Raw genomic sequence first — 20,987 nt, forward strand, 5'->3', positions numbered from 1 at the left:
CTGAGGCTCTAATGTCATCGCATATGCCATATCTGGATCAGTAATCTATATTGACTTGAATAATTTGCACATTTCTATTTGATGCTTTTATCTGTTATATAATTTCACATGTGCATAATTAATGTACTGTTTCTTATTGATACTGATTCAACATTTCATTACATAGATCTTAAAATTACCTTTATTTTGATACCTGTTTGTACATTGTAGCTTAACTAGTTTATTTTCTATTCACTGTTATGCAACGTGTCAAGACTTTCATTTACATTTCAAAGTCAGTGTTCGTAATTTGCATTATTTTGGGGGAAAAAATCTGTTTGTTCTTGAGAATTATTGAGTGTTTAAATGACTTCATTACATAGATCTTAAAATTACCTTTATTTTGATACTAGTTGGGTCCATGTAGATTTGTGAGTTATCATTTTGCAGCCATTTTAGCGCAATACGGGAATATTTTTCAGTTTTTCGTTACATTTTCACTTGGGGGCTGACGTTGTTTTGTCTTGTTGTAATGGTTTATAGACATATTGCACTTTTGAAATTAGATTCATGACATAGATCATAAAATTACCTTTCGTTTGATATGTGTTTGACCAATGTAGCTTTATTATTATGATTTTTATTGTATGTTTTACGCTGTTGGTACAGAATTTTCATTATTTTTTCTTTAACCCTCTAGAACCCAGTATGACATAAACGTCATACGTATTAAAGGGAGGCTGCCCTTGGTGACAATTAAACTATTATATTTTTTTATTATTGGCAGTTATTCCCCTTTACCCTTTCTAGCTCCCGAAGAAGGAGATTGGTTTTTGGAAGATTTTTTATTAGTTTCCTTTTCCTGTTTACATTTTTGCCCACAAGGTTTGGAAGCACTACATTACTACATTATTTTCATCCGCGCCAATCAGATCTAAGGTGAGTAGCATCAGTATTATTTTTTTGATCTTATCATTCTCTAATGTCTGTATTTATATTCTAATTCAGTTTTAAAATTTAGATTGTATTTACTTTTGATGAAAATGAAGTTGAAATAGTAGTATGACAAAAACGTCATACCGGGCACAAGGCCAATTTCCTATATGACATAAATGTCATAGTGGGTCTTACAGGGATAAGTATCCCCATGGGAGGTAAATGTTTATCATATTTAAGGTATTATTATTCTGTCTGTTTTTTTTCTTGCCATGCTTTATTTATATTTTTTTTTTCTTTCTCCTCTTTTCTTTTAGAATGGATAGTGACTCTGAAATTGACGATTTGGTAGCCTGTATCGACCCAAATGAGAGCGATTTTTTTGATTCTGAAGATGAATATGTGCCAAGTGATGATGATTTCGAGTCCGATGATGAAGAAATACAACGACCAAAACGCAAAAAGAGAAGATTAACAGTATCTGACTGGTTTTGACGAAGAGGATGACATACCCCTGGCTGTCGTTAGAGCTGAACTACTGCAACAACAGGATGCATTGGCCGCAGAAATCGACGAAGATATTCTGACACAAATGATGAATCAGGGAATGTGGATACGTATGCCTTTCACACCACCAGACACAACATTCACTGGTGATGTTGAGCCAATGCCTGATGATTTGAAAACTCCTTATGAATTTTTTAGGGAGATTATCTCTGATGAAATGTTGGAAAATGTTGAACAGCAGACAAACATTTATGCAATGGCTGAGAAGGGAATTCAGTTCAAATGCACAAAGAAAGAAATAGAAAAGTTTATAGGTATTTATCTTCGAATGGGACAAATGAAAGCCCATTGTGTGAGAGCATATTGGGCATTTGCAACAAGGTATTCTCCAATTGCTGACGTGTTTGTGAGAAATCGCTTTCTGCAGCTTTGTCGTTACATTCACTTCACAGACAATACCACACCCAATGATAGTGATCGTATTTGGAAACTTCGTCCCTGGCTGAACAGCCTAAAAGAAAATCTAAAACATCTCATTCCCCTTGAAACACAAAGTGTTGATGAAGTCATGGTAACTTTTAAAGGGCACAGTGTGGTCAAACAATATATGAAAAACAAACCACACAAGTGGGGCATAAAACTCTGGGCGCGGACCGGTAGTGATGGGTTGCTACATGACTTCACTGTTTACCAATCTATAAAGTCCTCAACAAAATCAAAATTAGGCATGACAGGAGAGGTGGTGATGGACATGGTAAAACATTTGGAGTCAAACAAAAATTACAAAGTCTTTGCTGACAATCTTTTTTCTAGTTTGGAATTGGTGAAATGCCTGAAAGAACGCGGAATATTCTATTCTGGAACAGTACGAGAAAACCGTCTCAAAGGCTGTGAGTTCAGATCAGAAAAAGACATGAAGAAGGATCGAAGAGGAGTGCACGACAGTTTGATTGAAGTTGATAGCAATATTGTGGCAGTGAGATGGTATGACAATAAAAAAGTGGATGTCATTTCATCGTTCAAGGGGGTTGATCCTATCACAAAAGTACAGCGTTATGACAGAAAGAAGAAGGAAAGAATAGAAGTGCCATGCCCTGAAGTTATTAAATCCTACAATAAATATATGGGTGGCGTCGATCTCTTGGACTCTTTGACGGCTTTGTACAAAGCAAAAATCAAAACTCGCCGCTGGTATTTGTACATTTTCTATCATACCATCAACATGACTGTTGTAACAAGATTTTGTATAGGCGCCATTGTGCTCTCCTTGGCGTAAAACCAAAGAAACTGAGTGACTTCCAGTCAGAAATTGCTACTAGTCTAATACACGTTGCCACAAAACCAGGTCGACCATCATTAGACAGTGGCGCCGACAAAACAAATAAGACACTGCCATCTGTTCGTCCAACAGATGATGTGCGACTTGATGGTACCAACCAACTTCCACGTAGTGCAAAGAGACAATTTTGTAAATTCCCTGGATGTCACCAGAAAGCAGTGATGTTTTGCTGCAAATGCAATTTAAATTTGTGCTGCAATAAGCAAAGAAACTGTTTTTACAAGTTTCACACACAGAGACAGATCTAAAATCTTTTGTGCCCAGTATGACGTTTTTGTCATATCCTTATTTGTTCCATTAATGCCCAATATGACATTTTTGTCATAGTCTGTAACTTTTTTGTAAATTTTTTTTTCAAAAATTAAAAGTTGATTAATGTTTTATACATCATTTCTGACTTATTTTGTGGAAAAAAATAATTTTTTTATCCATGGGATCTAATCTTGGGCTCTAGAGGGTTAAGTTGGCATTTTGGCTCCGGAACCCGGTTTCGAGTATCGATAGCTTTAGAACTAATTGCTTCATTCTTTTAGAAAAAATTGGAGCCATTCAGGGCAACTTTGTACACAAATTGCTTTGGTTTTAGAGTTGTTCGCAGCCAGACTTTTGAGTTATGTCATTGTGAATATGGTCGTCGGAACTGATTATTTATTCTTTATAATATTTTAGATATTTGCTATCTGTTTTTTTTTTTATGTGGAGTGAACATTATGTTATTCTGTAATTTGTATGATTTTGCTCTGTTTTCTTGTATTCAATTTTATTTTTTGAGCCATGAAAATCATACAATGCTCTTCTTTGCATGCGTTGTATATTATTTTGAATCCGAATAAACTTTGAAATGCCATATCTTCCTTGTTTATTGTTCGATTTTAGTGAAATAAATTGCTTTCTCCATGGTTTTGTAAGTCCTTTCTAGTAACACTAACAGAAATGGCTTACAGAGCAAATGAAATTTTCACTTGTGGTACCTACTTTTATGGGGAAGTTTAGATATAAACAGATTCAATCCTTTTTGAAAGTTTCTAATCCGGATACAAAAGATAGGACAGATAAGATTACAAAGGTTAGATTTTTAGTTGACTTTATTAGAAGAAAATGTATGAAACTCTGGCAGCCACATGAGCAGATTAGTATAGATGAAAGAATGGTAGCAAATAAGGGGAGGTATAGTTTTAGACAGTACATCAAAGTAAAACCAACTAAGTGGGGGATGAAAATTTGGGTATTAGCTGATTCTATTACTGGGTATACATATAATTTTGGGGTTTATTTAGGGAAGAGGGAGAATGCTGTTAATGGATTAGGTTATGATGTAGTTATGGATTTATGTAAATGTAAATGTAATGACTTTGGGTTTGAAACGAATATTTTTGTGTTCGTGGATAGCTCACACGGTAGAGCCACGCTCTCACCTGCCAGGCGGAGTTGTCGTACCAATAAGGTCGCAGGTTCAAACCCCACCACCGCCGCGAAAAAAATTTTTATTCTCTATCGTCTTCTGGCACTTTTCTACTCACTTCATATCTTGTTGTTACCAACATAAGTGCCTGCTCCACTCACTTTTCTGAATTAAAAATTCACCCCATACACCTGAGCATACTCCATGTCTCAATCGTTTCTATGTTATATGTTTGTGATGAGAATATTGGCTATTAAGCTTAACTGCTGGTCAAAATTATTTTCGCGATGGTGGTGAACGAATCGGCGATCTCAAGAAGTGGGTGAGAGAGGGATCTAGTAATGACTTTGGGTTTGAAACGAATATTTTTGTTGTTCGTGGATAGCTCACACGGTAGAGCCACGCTCTCACCTGCCAGGCGGAGTTGTCGTACCAATAAGGTCGCAGGTTCAAACCCCACCACCGCCGCGAAAAAAATTTTTATTCTCTATCGTCTTCTGGCACTTTTCTACTCACTTCATATCTTGTTGGATTTATGTAAAGGATTGTTCAGACAAGGATATAGATTGTTTGTTGATAATTTCTACACTTCTTTGACATTGTTTGTTGATTTGCTGAAATTAGGTATTGTTGCTTGTGGTACTATTATAACTAATAGAAAAGGATTTCCTTCTGAGTTGAAAGACACTAAAAATTTTAATAAGACAAATGATAGGGGTGGCATGAGATGTGTTAGGAAGGGAAATGTAGGTTTTATTCAGTGGAAAGACAATAAGGTGGTTAATATTATTACGCCTATGCACTCTAAAATTACAGACAGGGTATTTTGTAAGCGTAGAACAAAGGTGAATGGGCAATTTAGACATGTTCAGGTTAGTCAGCCATTATCAATTAGTGACTATAATAAATTTATGGGCGGGGTTGATCGATCAGATCAAATGATTTCAAAATATAAAGTTTTAAGGAGAACACCAAGATTTTGGAAAACTCTAATGTACCATATGATAGATGTGGCTAAGGTTAATTCATTTATTATGTTTCAGACATATATAGAAATCTTGCCAAAAATTCTCATAGACCAGAACTGATTAGACATAGAGGTTATTCACAACTTGACTTTACAATTGAATTAATTAAAGAGTTAGCTAATTTAAATGATAAAATGTTAGTACCCCTGTTCCTCAAAAAAAAATCAGATGAGGATCATATTGTTGTCCCAATTCATAGTAGTAAACGTGGAAATTGTGCTAGATGTTATAGATTAGAAAAAGTAGAAAGAAAGACAAACAACCAATGTAGAACATGTTTCAAACATTTTTGTTACAATGGTCAAAGAAATTGTCTCTTGACAGATCATCCCCTGACAGAAGAATTGTAATTTTTTTTTTTTATCATATTTCAAATTCATTATTTTATATTAGTCTTAAATATTTTGCATTTCACATTTTATTTAAATAAAATGTCATGTTTTATAGTATTTCAAGTTTGAAAATGAAGATAAAATGTCTCTTTTTGTATTTTCCATGAATTGTTTTGCGAATGATTATTTATCAGATTTATTACTCGATCCGCAACCAATATGCCATTTTTCCATGGACTTCTCCGATTATCTATAACTATCAAACCAGGGTATATTTAGATAATATATCCAATTTAAGTGCTTATATTAATATTATAAATGATAATCATTTAATGTTCTCTGTAAAATATGAGAAATAATCTTCTTTTGTTAATCAAAAATTAACTTTTGTATTTGTCGACTCAAGAAATTATACAAATCGTATCGAAGTAATTACTCGATAAAGCGCATATTGCAATTATGTTATCCGTTAAGATAAATTTTTATATTTTTATCATAATATTTAAATCATTATCAACAAATTGATACCAAATATGACTACATTTGTTTTATCTTTTTAACGTTTACATATGGTAATCAATTTGTAATGTGCATTTTTCCTGCGATTCCTCAATTTTTACCTGACATATGATTATACTCTAAAACTGACTCAAAACATGTATAAATAGTTTTGCTTTGATGTTGTGAATAAAATTTTGATTTTCAAATGATAGATTCTTTTTTCCTTATTAGGGTATTATGAAAAAAAAATTCTAAAAATAGTAACAGAAATTGGGTCAAGGTCGTTTCAAGGTCACCAATTTGGAATTCTATTATATAAAATATAAAAGAGGGGTTCATAACAAACACAATGATGCCAAACATGCTTATGTTAGTTTGGATTGTGGAAGTCTAGGACAGAAATTATGGAGTGAGTTCCACTGACACCCAATTTTCCCTAAAAATGCAAGAACTCGAAAGAGTTAAGGCCAAATGTCACAATAAACAAAAGATTGTATCCCATTACAAGTCCACCATTCAAAAGTTTAGGCGTCTTCAAAATTTAAGCTGCAAGCTTTGTCCGGGCCTGAAGAAGGATATAAATAATTTAACACTCGAAAGGGAGACTCTACAAGTCCAGTTGGAAGAAGTTATAAAGGAGCAATTAACGGTCACAACAAGGAACGAACAAGGCACATTTACCCCAGAAATGAGGTCATGTGTCTTAGAATTGGTTGGGTTGGAGGTGGCCACAGGAAAAGTCGGGGATGTTGTAAAGGCTGTATCCAGTCATGTTTTTGGAGTACAATTTCGAGATGATGACCTCCCCAGCAAGTCAACCTGTCAGAAAATTGCTGACGAAGGACATGCCATTGCTAAGCAATATATTGGCCAACGTATAAAGAACAGTTCATCCTGGGGTCTACATAAAGACGGAACCACAAGAAAACAAAGTCAAGATCCTGGATACTGCTGCCTGTCTTGACAACAGGGAGACTTTGTCTAGGATTTTCTACAGTGGCTTCTGAGACAGGCCAAACAATTGCTTCTGACAGCATTAAAAAATTGGAAGAAGTTGAGGCGGAGGACAAGGACTCACTCTCTAAGCTCCAGTATACGATGGGCGATAGAGCTGTAAATGAGAAAAAAAGTAATGCCATTTTTGCTCAATGGCGCGATAATGTCACGAAAGATAATTCAATTCCTGCTCCAAAGCTCAAACACTTTTTCTGCATGGCGCATGTCTTGCTTGGCTTCTACAACGAAAGTGTCAAAGTATTAAAGGATGTCCAGAACGAACTCGCAGAAAATGGACGGATGGGCCGGGATTTTCATCCAGGATTCAAGTCCTACAAAATGTTCGAAGCTGCTCCTCGTCTGTGCCTTTCAGTCAGCAATGCTTTTGCCCCCGTTGGAGATCATCTGGGTGTTCGTGACATCTGGAATGCCTATTGCCTAGAAAACGATATTCAGTCCCTCATTAAGAATGAAAGGACATAGCTGCCAACTTTTCAAAAATAAAATAAGGAACGCCCATTGGGCCCGGGATGAGGGGAGAACGATGGGCCACTGTGAATGTAACTTCCGGGATGCGCATGAGTTTCACTTGCGTTAATGTATTCCTTCTGCACAATAATCCCTCTTTCTACCCAGCACTCTTTGTTTAAGACGTGTATTGTACTATTATATTCACTAAAGAGTTTATATACTAAAATGCTAATTTATAAAATGTAACATATTTACATACCTCACCTCAAAATTCAGCTTTCATTGTGATTTCTGAAATTAGGTCAGCGTCCAAGCCACGCCTGGTTGGAGCAGATTTTGTCAAACCTGCCTGGCAGCCCTGAATTTATACTCAAGTTAAAAACCCAATCTAGAAGATTTCGGGATATTTTACATAAATTATTGCTCTAAAATGCAGTAGAATGATTGCAGGAAACAGATCCACTTGTAAGTTAAACAAAAAAAAAAACCCCAAAAATGATACCTCTATCATCAGTACTTTCCTAAAATTTCTACCTAAGTTTAAAAACCCTGATGTAGCGGGTAAAAAAAACCCTCAACAAATTAGACCAATTTTGCATCAGATAAAATAAGCAGAAGTTGATTTAAAAGTAGTCCTTCATAGCCAATTGGCCCATGGAACCAGAGTTTATCATAGTTTCTATAGTGTGAAACGGACAATAGCTAATGCTTGCTACCCTCTGGACGGGATGCTAGTCTATCGCAAAGTATTTTCCACCAGATCTAACAGACCCCCAGCTACCCAAACACCGCTGCACCCAGAATCGATCTCAGTCCTTTGCCTGTGAAGTCAGCGCTCTAGCAACTGAGCTATTGGGCCCCCAAAAATTGATTTAATTTTGTATAAAAGTCAAGTCTGTACCTATTCAATATTTTTTTTTTCCTAATACTAAAATTTTTTAAAAATCTTATATGTTTAACTGCTTAATCAATTCTTGGGACCACTTGAGCTAACTGTTGTTGGGACGGTTGATTTTGTTGCTGCTGCTGCTGGACGGTCATTCCTTCTGACTGGTTAGGCGTTTCTGATGGTGGTCTGCGGAATAAATGGGTGTGATATCTGTTTTTATTAAACAGCACGTAAGAAGACCCGTTCTTTAAAAATAAATGCTATACGATTTGTGACCAATATAGGGAATTATATTGACATAAGAGTGAAAAGACTTGAGTCTGCTAGGTCTTTCCTCGAGGTCAATAAATTCCCGAATTCGGTTAAAAATCGCATTGAAACACCTTTTTCTCATATCCAAGAAAATTTAAGAAAATAAAATGGTAAAATAACATCATAAATTCAATCGCTGTCTTCGACAAATCCTCAAGTTGAAATGGTTTGACAAAGTGCCAAATGCTGACCTTTGGACAAGAACAAACCAAGAACAAATGGATGTCCAGGTCAGACGCACAAAGCAGCGATGGGCTGACCATACCCTGCAGAAAGAGCCCTGTAATATAACCAAGCAGGCTCTCCAATGGAACCCACAGGTCAAGAAGAAACGGGGTCGTCCAAAACAGACGTGGAGGAGAAGCCTTCACCAAGATTTGTCTAAAAATGGTCTTGTAAAATTTTAAATAAACTTCATTTGATTGAAATTGCAGGAAATCAGAAATCTACCTAGCAAGATAAATATAATTTTTAAATTAAAAAAAAGAAGAAGAAAAAGACCATGTGTCCTTGCTTTAAAAAGTGCAGCAGTGCTGATACGCCCGATAGCTTAGTGTAATAATCTTTAAAAATCAGATATTTCAGCCTCAATCTCCAAGTAGTAATTAAGTTAAATAAGTTTCTACAGAAAGCCAAGATGGCTACCAGGGATGATAAGGGCAATTTGTCAAAAAGGAGGAATATTCATTGGTCCATTTGGTTAAACGCAAAGCAAATCCAAAATGACATGTTATACCAATTTAGGCGATATCATGTAACATATTAATAACATTATCATACACACATCCATTCCAAGCATAAGATATCATTTAAATTGTAAGGAATATTTTACAAGTTGAAATATCCATTCAACCATACAATCTATATTGCCAACAATAGAATTTCATCCAATTGAACACGTAACACAGGTGTCAAATTATAACACACGACATAATGGCATTCATATTTCCATCTGAATTACTTTCCATTCATGACATATTAAAAACAAAATTCGGAAATTCTGTTGAAACAAAACAAAACAAAACAAAATTAAAAAATTCTGATCTCTTTTCCAACAGGAATATTGGATATGATGACAAAAAATGTTGGAGAGGCTGGATGAGATGGAGTTCCCCCAAAATGCGAAAAATCAAAAACACTGATTTTACCTCCATTCTCATGACAATTCAGCTTATAAAATCTTTACATCTGAAAAGAGCGCATATCTTTATATCCAGTCAATACTTTTAGATTGGATTAAAAATGGTGTTTCATGCTTATCTTTTTTTTTTTAAACTGTTAGTTGCTGTTGAAAACATTGAAGAAAACTACCAGCATTAAAAATGTTCAAATTACAACAGCTTTATCAATCCAACCTTTTGACCTCCTCCCAGTGGCTCCATTTGAATCTACTGGCATCTGACATGTTATATGGTCAGGGGTGCAAGCAACTGGACCTCAAAAAGCCTGCAAATCTACTTATGACCAGACATATAATCTGAAAAAGCCTGCAAGATTCACGGATGCTGTGTTTTTGACTGGGTCAACTTTCATTTCTGCTCTAATCAACTTCCGGTTCAAATTTAATAATATAGCTATCACTTCCGGGTCACAGTAGCATCGTGATTCAAAAGTTTCGCTTAATCATATGGACGTACCTGACCCGATTGTTGGGACCTAAACAACAGCAACAACAAAAAAACATAAATAAATTTTTAAAATCAATCAAATCCAAAACGCAAAAAACCGGCAACATTTTTTTCGGTAATCCAATCGGCCGGCACTCTTGCACCCATGTATGGTAGATTTATAATTCCCAAAGTGGCAGGAATAAAAGGCTTAACAAAGCAGGGAAAAAACATAATTCAAATATGGTCACCTGGACGGACTGGGCTTGGGCATCTTGGCCAGTATGGCCTGGACTTCTTTCTTCTCATCGTAGGTTTTCCAAACTTCGTAGACTCCCACCAGCAAACGGGTAATTTCCATTATCTATCAAAGTTTAAAAATAGAAATGAATTCAAAAAGATACAGTAGAATCCTGATAAAGCCAACACTGCTGGACCAGAAATATTGGTTGATTTTAAGTAAGGCTGACTTTATCCATCATTAATGGAACACTCTTAGATAAAGAACAGTGCGGCTATGTGGTCTAGTGGTATTATACTCGCTTTCGGATCGGAAGGTCCCAGGTTATTTATTTTTTATTTATTTATTATTTTCTTATATAAAAATATGAATAGCAAAAATAATGTGTGATTGAATATCTTAACATTAATCTATCAATTGGTATTTATGCTGTATCATCTTATTTAACAATATATATATATTTTACACAATAATTTATAGTCTAAGAATCAATAATTTGCAAAACATGGAATCCAGTGTCCTGTCAGTAGTAGTTTTAACTGTCTGCTTTACCCGACAGATACTGGAATAATCTCCAGCTACACGGGGTCTGATAACCCAAATTGTTACGGGCTCATCGTTGAAATAGAAATACACTCAAACCAATGCAAAAATTGTCCATTTCAACAAAGTTAGATCAAGCCATAATTGCATTCAGCTATCCGACTTGCAAAGAAGCGCACAATGGCCATTAAGGTCCTGAAGTACTTTTTTTTTTGTTTTGTTTATTTCTGGACACCATTCACTTCAAATGTGAAGTCAAAAGAATTAATCTAATAAAAAATTTTTTTGATACATCACAATATATTGTAAAGCGTTTTGAGCATGTTTAGTGGATGTTGCGCTCTATAAAAGCTCAATTTATTATTTATCTATATAAAATCTGTGATATAAATAAAGGAAAAGCAAAAAATAATACATTGATGGTTAGGGACTTACTTTGTCGTTGTCAACAGATAATTCTGCACTCCACTGCTTAATATCCCTCTGTTTGATGATACTGGCTATGTGTAAACACGCTGAGAGATTGAGAAATGTAAAATCAGTGAGCATTATTTTTAAAAAAGTCAGGTCAATACTATAAAAAGTAATAAACAATAAGGATATAACAGACCAAACACGGAATGTTTCAGGCTCAAAACCCTTCTTCAACAAACAACAAAAAACATAATTACATGACTAAATTCCAGATCGATGACAGAGAGTAGAAATCTATTCGATTCCTAAAACACAGAGAATAATGGCATTCATTTCTTGCCATTGTGGGTTGTAATAGATTAGTGGTACATTGCTCCACTCACGAGCAAATAGACCAATACCCAGGCTAGGAGAAGTTGAGTTGTATTTTGGATTTTTTTTTTTGTCAGCCCTCCTATTCATCTGGTAGTGTTTGGGTAATTGGGTGAATTACAATGGAATCTGCATAATGTCAACATTCTTAAATTCTTTGAGCGCTGAGGTTATACTTGCATTTCCATCCCAAAATGGCTGACACCTGATTGAGGCAGCATGAGAATGACAAGCTAAGACAAAGCGACATTCGAATTTGGCGCAAAATCTCAATTAAAATACCGCCCTAGGGCCAATTGAATGTTCTGATCAAAGAAATGATACCATTGGTTCAATCGATAGTACTTTTGTAGCAAGTTGGATTGGATTACATTATTATTTTTGCCTTTCAAGACCGCCACACTGTGCGGCCATTGGCCAGTAGAACAGATTCTGCTCTGGCCACACAGTGTGGCCAATGGTGCTGAAAGAGTTAAAGCAAACTTCTGCTTTAAGTTAGTCCCAAATTGTCTAATCTTCGTCTCAGAGTGTTCCATTAAAAATGGATAAAGTCAACATTGCATAAAGTCATCTTTTTGGCCCGGCCGTGTTGGTTTTAACAGGATTCTATTGTAAATCTAGTAGACAGTAAAATGCAATCGACATCCGTCCTGTCCAATGGGAAATAAACAATTGCTACCACCTGTTTAATGCTACAGACACTAGGATAAATTCCAATTTAAGCCTCTGAATCTGAAAGATATTTTTTTCTTTCTTTTTTGTAAATGTTTAAGTCATACTAACTCTTTTATTTGCTTGTAAATCCCAACTTTAAATGAAGATATGGTAACGATGAGGGTGGTAGTGCTAGTGGTGGTGATGATGATGACGATGATGATGTAGCTGCTGCCGTTGTGGCGGAGAGAGGTTTTATTGAATAATTAAATATTGCGATCAAAATCAGGTAAAGGAGCTGGTAATTGGGGAAAATCAGAAATGAGAACAAATGTGGGAATTTCCTGATACATTTGTGAGAGATTGTTCCGAAATGTGAAGCAGACGGAAATACTTACACAATGCGATGAGATGGGGTGGATATAGAAGTGGAGCATCTGTCCTCAAACTGTCATTTACCATTCTCCTAAACAAATAATAATAATAATAATAATAATAATAATAATAATAGTAAATAATTTTGCACTGGCATATCATTAATAAAATAAGGACGACGTTTTCATATATTTAAATCACAAGTGGTGCTTGTCACAATAATTAAAATCATGACTTTGTCCCAATAATATATCATTACTTTGTGGAAACCCTGAAAAAAATGTTTATCCTTTACCAGTTAAAAAATTTAAAAAAAAAAAAAAAAAAAGAGAGAGAGAGAGAGGGAGAGAGAGAGAGAGAGAGAGAGAGAGAGAGAGAGAGAGAGAGAGAGAGAGAGAGAGAAAGAGAGAGAGAGAGAGAGAAATAATTGAGCTGACTTACCAAGCAAGAGGTAGTAAATCTGCTTCTGTCCCTAAATCATTGCAAAATCGTGTGAGAGGTCGATAAGGGTGGTACATAATAAGACAACAATCCTGTTACCATTGTGAAGAAGATACAAATGAAAGAATTGGAATGGGTGAATCATCAAATTTGAACATTTGTGAGGCTGGCAGAGAAAACCGGGGAAGATGCGACAAGCTTCGATTCGAGATATGAACCAAAATCAAAGATAAAGTGTTTCTCATAGCAACAAATATTATTCAGAAAAAAATCCATAACTTGGGTTCTAATAGACATCGAAAGAAAATTTAAAGTGGTAAATGATCAGAAAGATATGGTCCACACCACTGCATACATAACTCAATTTATTTATCTTTCCAGATTTTCTTAACCAGCCACACATTATTAAACTGCTATCTAGCGGTATGACATTCACCTTCCGATCGGAAGGTCCTTTAATCGAATCTCACTCTGAGCAGCACATTGTCGAGTCCATGGAAAAGGCTCTTTACTCACATTCTCTCACAGTACCCAGGTGTAAAATGAATACCTGGCTATTAACGGTGTCATTTTACATGTGAGTGCAAAGAGAGAATATGAGTAAAGATCCTTTCTCCTTTACAAAATGGCCCCAGCCAACAGCAACACTTAACACGTTGGACGATTGCTATCGATTATTTCGACATCCATTGAATATATGACATCATTTAGACCGTGGAAGAAGCCCTATCAACTTTAACACATATCTAAAATGTTCTAATTTTTTTTCGCATTATTTAAAAATTAACACAAAAACATAACTTGATGAAAAAGAACTTAATTCCCTAAATATAAAATTCACTGAAGGGGAAATCAATAAATCTTCATTCAACATAGAAATGTTAGATTAAAAATAATAAATAAAACAAAAATTTCTTCATTCATCCCTAAACGGAAATCACCCTTAAGGATCTATTCCAAGGGAAGACCGGAATAACCCAGGCAGTAACCGCATTGCAGACCTGCAAAGTGAGCTAGGGTGAGGTGACTTTTTCAAGGCCACAATGTGCAGAGGGGAATCGAATAGTACCTTTTGGATATGAAGCAAAGACCATTCTGCTGTGCTGCGCAGCCCCATTCTTACTTTGAATCAAAGTTTGAACAATTAACAAAAATTGTAAAGAAGTAAGAAAATCATCCTGAAGTCAAGAGCATCAACAGAAAAGATAAAAACTAAAAATAATGAACAGAAATATGAACTCACCATCATTTCCAATAAGTAAAATTCACACTCTAAAACACTCTGTATTCTGTATGGATATTCTCCAGCAAATGCATGGGAAAATTTATTTTTGACTGTAACGATTAAAAAAAAAAAAATGTAAATCATTTGTGAAATTCATCAAAAAGTGGAAAATAATTAGAAGGTTGTGTTTTGAGATACACACACATTTAAAGAGTGAACAAATCTTGACTGGCCAAATCATTGTAGGACAAAATCATTCATACCGTTCAAGTTTCAAAGCATGATATAATTGTTTTGATGAAATAAATGATAAATAAAAATGATTCTCTAGTTTCCATAAATTATTGTTTGAATTTTCACCTGAACGATCACCATAAACGAAATAAATAAATAAATAAATAATTGAGCTTTTATATAGCGCAATATCCACTAAACATGCTCAAAGCGCTTTACAAGGGATCCCTGGCCAACAGCAAAATTTAACATTTAGGACGATACATGACGCCAGTTAGGCGATATTTCATTTTTTTTTTTCGGAGACAACGTTGGTAACGACCAGGTACCCATTTTACACCTGGCTACAGTAACAGAATATGAGTAAAGAGCCTTTTCCAAGGATTCAACTATGCGCCCAGCGAGGCTCGAACCCAGGACCTTCTGATCCTAAAGCGAGTGTCATACTACTAGACCACATAGCCGCACAACAAACACCACAAAATTGAATTCCACTCACCTACTGTTTGGCATGTCTGAATAAGTCTTGTATTGGATATGACACCAGATTCCTTGGGGGAAAAAAAGAAGTTAATTAATTACTAAAAGTCGAAAGAATATGGCAAATCTTTCTACGTATACCTAACGGTCTATTGAGGGTAATATTGAACAGCAACTCAATAATCCATCAAACACACCTTTTGATCTAAAATTAATTTCAATTATAAATAAAAAAAGGAACCAGATCTCCTGACTTCAAAGGCTATCTGTCTCGACAACAATGAAAAATGTTTACCTGGTAAGTTTTAACCTTTTTCAAAGAAAGACTTGCATTTGAAAATAAAAAAAAAAAAATAAAAAATTCATATACCAGAATATCCGCTAAACGTGGTCAAAATACACATAGACAACTAGTAACTTTTTTTTTAGCCCACCAGAAACAACTGTTCCTGACCAGGTACTCCGTTTAATACAAAACTGAATAGTGTGAGAAAATTTGGGTAAAGAGTATTTTCAAAGTACTCAACTTTACATTACATATGAGACTCATCCCTGAGGTCATAAACGGAGTGCCAAACCTCGAGACTAAAAAGCCGCACAAGAAATGTTTGTGATGGATAAATGCCATACAATGGGACAAGAGAGATTTGTCTATACATCACCAGACACAATGATCGGGATTCCCAACAAATCCATCAGTTAATGTCTTCTTCTAGTCCTTCATTTTTAGAACAGTGAAATATTATTTTCTTTCCATGGCCATACCTTATGTCACAACAACATAAAAAAAAACACACACACATTTTAAAAAATAATGAAAGAGGAAACTCTAGAAAATGGCATACTAACCTCTACTTTGGATGCAAGAAAAACACAAGTCGGCGCCATCAACCATGGGTCTATACTTTTGAGAGAATTTCTGAAAATAAAAATATAAATTAAGAGAGAGCATAGTATACTGATAAACAGTTTGATCTTCACGACTCTATATCTAATTTACTTTAGCAGATGATGTACCTACCTTATACAATTAACTCAGACAGAGACATTATTAAAATCAAAATGGTCATATATTTATAGAGACATGGTTTTTATCAATATTTATAGAGGCATGGTTTTTATCAATCCGATATTTTATCAATCCGATGAACAAAATAAAAACAAATAAACTTTAATGACTTGTATCTTAGGTACTTACATCAAAGCATATCAAAATTTTATATTTCTCATGATATAAATCTTAAATTCATTTTCTGGCATTCACTTTTCCCTGTTGAAATATCAGATTGAGGAAGTAGTCATCAAATGGGAATGTCTTGCAGTCATTATGTAACCAATTAGGCAAACTATTATGAAAATGAATAAAGTATGATGCATGACAATAGTAAATAATGACAGTCAACAATTCATACTCTCTTCTTTGAACAAGACTGACAACGTAGCTTAAGACAATTGAGAAAAAAAATTGTGTGCATAAGCCATGGTTTTAATTTCTTTATTTCATCACCTTTAAAGTTATAGATAATATCTGCCCATTTCAATGACAACAAAATTATCCATTCCATTGTGACTTTTTTTATTTGTTTGGTTAATGACATCTGGAATACACGTCATTATTTACAACAACAACAAACAAAAAACAAAAAACAAAATGGTAATGGTTTACCACACCAAATCAAACAGACATGATATGACTTTAGTGTCAATAAGACACAGAGTCAAGTAAGCAGAAGGTATTCAAAATAGATAAACTCAAGGCAATGAGATCTAAACGAGTGGATAGGGCATAGTACTTCCTCAGTTCAAGCCCCACTGTCATCCCTTTGGTTTTTTCCTGCAGTATGAAAATCAGCCCTTGCCGCTCACTCTGCAGTGCTGTACTGCAGACCTTAAGAAAAATATATAAGAGGACAAATAAAGGGAATTTTATTTTATTTTAAAACAACACCAATGATTTCACAATGTACCTTGCATAAAATCGTTTGAAATAGACTGAGGCAGTGGCGATAACTTGCTGACGGAATTTCAATTGTTCTCCTAGGGCTTGTATAACTGTGCATGAAAAATAAGAAATTAAAACAAAAATGTAAGGATCCTTTGGTAATAACAAGAAATGAAGTGAGTAGGAAAGTGCCAGAAGACAACAGAGAATAAAGACTTCACGGCGGCGATGGGGGCTCGAACCTGCGATCTTACTGGTATGACAACTCCACCTGGTCGGGGAGATCGTGACTCTACCGTATGAGCTATCCACGACATCGCCGCCATGAAGTTTTTATTCTCTGTTGTCTTCTGGCACTTTCCTACTCACTTCATTTCTTGTTATTATCAACATAAGTGCCTGCTCCACTCACTTTTATGGATCATTTGGGAAATTTAACAGTTCCCCCCCCCCCCCTCCCCCCGAATGACAAAAATAAGTACATATATTCACTCTTTAACAAACATTGCAAACAAGAGATAAAATATAAACTAGTTAAAAAAGTTAGTTGTCTTATTAGGAGTGATACATTTTATTAAATATAACAATGATCATTTTCAATCATGAAAGCGGTATAATTATATAATTTTACATAAAACAAGATTCAAAACCTAAAAAAAGAAGGCTGAGGCATCATAAGAATTAACGTGTTCAATAAAACTATTATTAGAAACAAAAGTATCAAACCATTTGCAAAAAGCATAAGAATTTTCTGATATTCATCTTCTGTCAGTATCTTCAAATCCTGCTGTCTCTCTCTGTACAAATCTTGTCTATCAAGAAGCCACTGTTGACTGAAGAAAAAAGATAAGTTTGTAAACAAATTTAAAAGCAGATTAAGAGTTGCTCCATTTCATAAATAATAGGCAGTGTCTACGTACATGTTAACCGGGCACCTAGCCTCAGGATCTACGTACATGGTAGCTCCGGTAACTGGTTTGCCACTACAATACAAGCAATGGATAGACCTCGCTCTGTATGCGCGCGTGTTATTTTAAAAAATCAAACAATACAATTTAACCCATTAAAGGCGAGATCCAAGGTTACTGCGTATAAATGTTACCATGTACGTAGATCCTGAGGCTAGGTGCCTGGATAGTAACGAAAATAATGATACCAAAATATCTGCGATATTCCTCTTTATAACGAAGTTATGCATCTATAATTGATGACCCCCCCTAAAACTTTTAGTAACAGCGAACAGTCACAGCAATTTCCAGTCATAACTTTCTTATGGGCGAGTTGGGTCACAATTTGACTCCCACTGCTGCTGCTCACTAAACTGCCTAAAGTTACAGTGTACGTAGACACTCCGTAAATAATATTGAAACAGGTTACAGATAAGTATATGGTCTGAATAATATACTGTTCTGATTTTTTTTTTTCATATTCTAATATTACTTTTAGTAGAGGAGACAAGTTTAGTTAAGATTTATGTCACTAGATGCAAAACCAAAATAAGACAAAATTGGTTCGAAATTCGTAATGCCCAGAAATGGAACAATTTGAAATTTGAATCAAAGTAAAAAAAATGCAGGATCTCTAGTCAGACTATAGTAGTAGTCACAGTAGTCTAGATTATTTAAAAGCTCAAGGTGTCAGTTGATAGGGAATTATTAGTAGAGAGCTGTGCCGGTGTTACCAATACTTAGCTTCTATACCAGGATAAACCATTCGTTTGGACCGAAAAATAAATAAAAAACTTACCGCTTACCGTCAAAAGCAGTTTAGATTTGAAGATGCATTTGTTTTCTATCAAAAAACATTCGGTAATGGACAATCCTTGATGAATTTCAAAAGTTGTGTTGAAATTATATCCTAATTGTTTTCATGATTAATTCCTCGCGAAATCGTGTGGGTATCGTTTCTGTTATCAAGGTACCGCCTAGCCAGGCAGGGTTGCCAGATCATTTTTGAGTAAGAGACCAAACTAGCTATAGCAAGAGGCCAGATTCCTCGGCAGGAGCCCAAATACCACCAAACCCACCTTAGCCTCGCGAAAACTCTTTAGATTTGTTAAACAATTTAGATAGGATAAGGAAAATTCGTATATATAGAAGCATTAGCAAATGCAATCTGTGGCGTTAGCACGTGTTGCATTTAGATATTTAGATTGCCAAATAAAATAAGTTTTACCGGTACCAGAGTAAAACGATATAACGGGGAAAGTCAGAGGAAGCCAAAAAGTTGGTTACAGGAGGCCAAGTGGCCAAACCAAATTTTGGGAGGCCAAATGGCTTGGGAAAAGGCCAAATTTCTCAAATTTGGCCACCAGGAGGCCAAACTAGCAACCCTGGCCCCAGGTTTTTAAAAAAGTTTATTGGGAAAAAGATACGGAACAAAGTGTCCATAGATAGGTATGCAATTTGGTGCATTAGTGCAGTAAAAAGGCCTTTTTTTCTTTTATTCAATAAACTTGACTGCTGGTGGACCCTAGGCCTCTCTACAAGTCCAAGAAATAATACTCACTTTTTCTCTGCTCCAACGAAAATATCTACCCCTACCGGTCTAATTATTTGTAGCAGACGACAAATTTCTCAAAACGGTCACGTGACACTGTAAAAACAACACAGGAAGTCCATGAAAGCTTATTTACGGCATTTCCTTTGAACCGTGTAAACAACAAAATTTCGTTTTCATTCGACTCAACGGGTCAGATTGGCCGGTATTTTTTAACGAACTAAAGTTCTGAAAAATCTAAATGTTTCTTAGAAAGGTGAAAGATGCTAGTTTTTGAAACAGAGGTAGGTTTTTTAAAAAAATCTTTATATTTTACGTGAATGCATGCTCAAGGCGAGTTGGACGTGCAGCGGAGGTTGGTAGGCCAAAGGCCCACCTCTCTAGTAAGATAACAGCATTTAATAATGCATGATTTATTTACTTACAAAAGCCATGTCAGCAACAGTGCAAACAAGTATTATTCATCATATAAAAATCTCCATTCATACAATTATTATGGTTATTATCTGTGGTATTATGGATGGGATTTGTGTAGTGTTATATTTTTGTACATCACACATACCTACACATGAGTACATTTATTTGATTAATTACTTTGCTTTACAATTTTGTTATCTTCCGCCCGGAGGAATAAATACTCGCTCACTGTCACCTTTCATAATTTTTTTTTTGGAAAAATAAATGCTTACTAGTGAGAGCTAGTCCAAAAATTTCCAGCCATAATGTGCCTTGATTGTGTATCAGCTGACAGACTTGACCCAGTGAGTATGGAAACCTCAAATTGAAGGCTCGCTTCGGAGTCACAATTTCCAACTGTACAGTCAGCAAAAGATGCCTCCGCCACTTAGAGAATGTGTGTTGGGCTCTTCTTATTCTGAGGGGGTCGATATTGTTTAGCTCCTTTTTAGGTTCAGATCGATCAAACTTTTAACGGGATTCTTTCAAAGTTTCGGGAATGATAGACTCCTTGCTACAGCTTTGTTCTCCATTTTTCTTGGACTTGGAGCGAACCGATGAATGAAAGCAAACTGCAAACTTGACATTCACAACCGGAGTACTTTCCCCTGTCAAGTTGACCCTGAGTATGTTAGTTTCGATTATTTCTCTGCGTTCAAAAGAATGCGATTATAACATTTTATCAATTTCTGATAAGATTTCAGAAATTTTAGAATTACAATATGAAGACACTTTTATTGAAAAAGTATGATATTTTTTTCTAAATGAAAAGTACTGTTTCATAATCGTTCTTTGTGCTAAGCCCTGTAGTA

The 20,987-nt window shown here is 35.3% G+C and overlaps 2 protein-coding genes across 2 annotated transcripts in view; both read right to left on the bottom strand.

Annotated features, from left to right (window-relative positions):
• The window catches only part of LOC144980823 (putative serine protease K12H4.7), a 641,746-nt gene that overhangs the window by 503,281 nt on the left and 117,478 nt on the right, over nt 1-20,987 (bottom strand). The window lies entirely within an intron of this gene.
• LOC144980820 (cyclin-C-like) lies at nt 3,224-20,805 on the bottom strand. The gene is made up of 11 exons (XM_078928651.1): nt 20,409-20,805; nt 17,947-18,053; nt 17,246-17,330; nt 16,128-16,197; nt 15,298-15,349; nt 14,583-14,674; nt 13,340-13,431; nt 12,922-12,989; nt 11,519-11,598; nt 10,551-10,663; nt 3,224-8,566 (listed from the first exon to the last, which is right to left on the bottom strand). Exons 1-11 carry the CDS (start codon nt 20,438-20,440, stop codon nt 8,455-8,457), a joined length of 903 nt encoding a protein of 300 aa, XP_078784777.1. The 5' UTR covers nt 20,441-20,805; the 3' UTR covers nt 3,224-8,454.

The sequence above is a fragment of the Berghia stephanieae genome, chromosome 10 (assembly GCF_034508935.2).
Source record: "Berghia stephanieae isolate SIO BIC M18660-M18661 chromosome 10, UCSD_Bste_1.3, whole genome shotgun sequence".
Taxonomy (NCBI): Eukaryota; Metazoa; Mollusca; class Gastropoda; order Nudibranchia; family Aeolidiidae; genus Berghia; species Berghia stephanieae.

Bases quoted from the DNA above. Each gene is read 5' to 3' on its own strand.
- LOC144980820 (XM_078928651.1), bottom strand. From the start codon at position 20,440: ATGGCTGGAAATTTTTGGACTAGCTCTCACTA. The intron at 14,675-15,297 runs GTGAGTGGAATT...TAATCGTTACAG, and splicing joins TCAGACATGCCAAACAGTAG to TCAAAAATAAATTTTCCCAT. The intron at 11,599-12,921 runs GTAAGTATTTCC...TCAATCTCTCAG, and splicing joins ACCCCATCTCATCGCATTGT to CGTGTTTACACATAGCCAGT.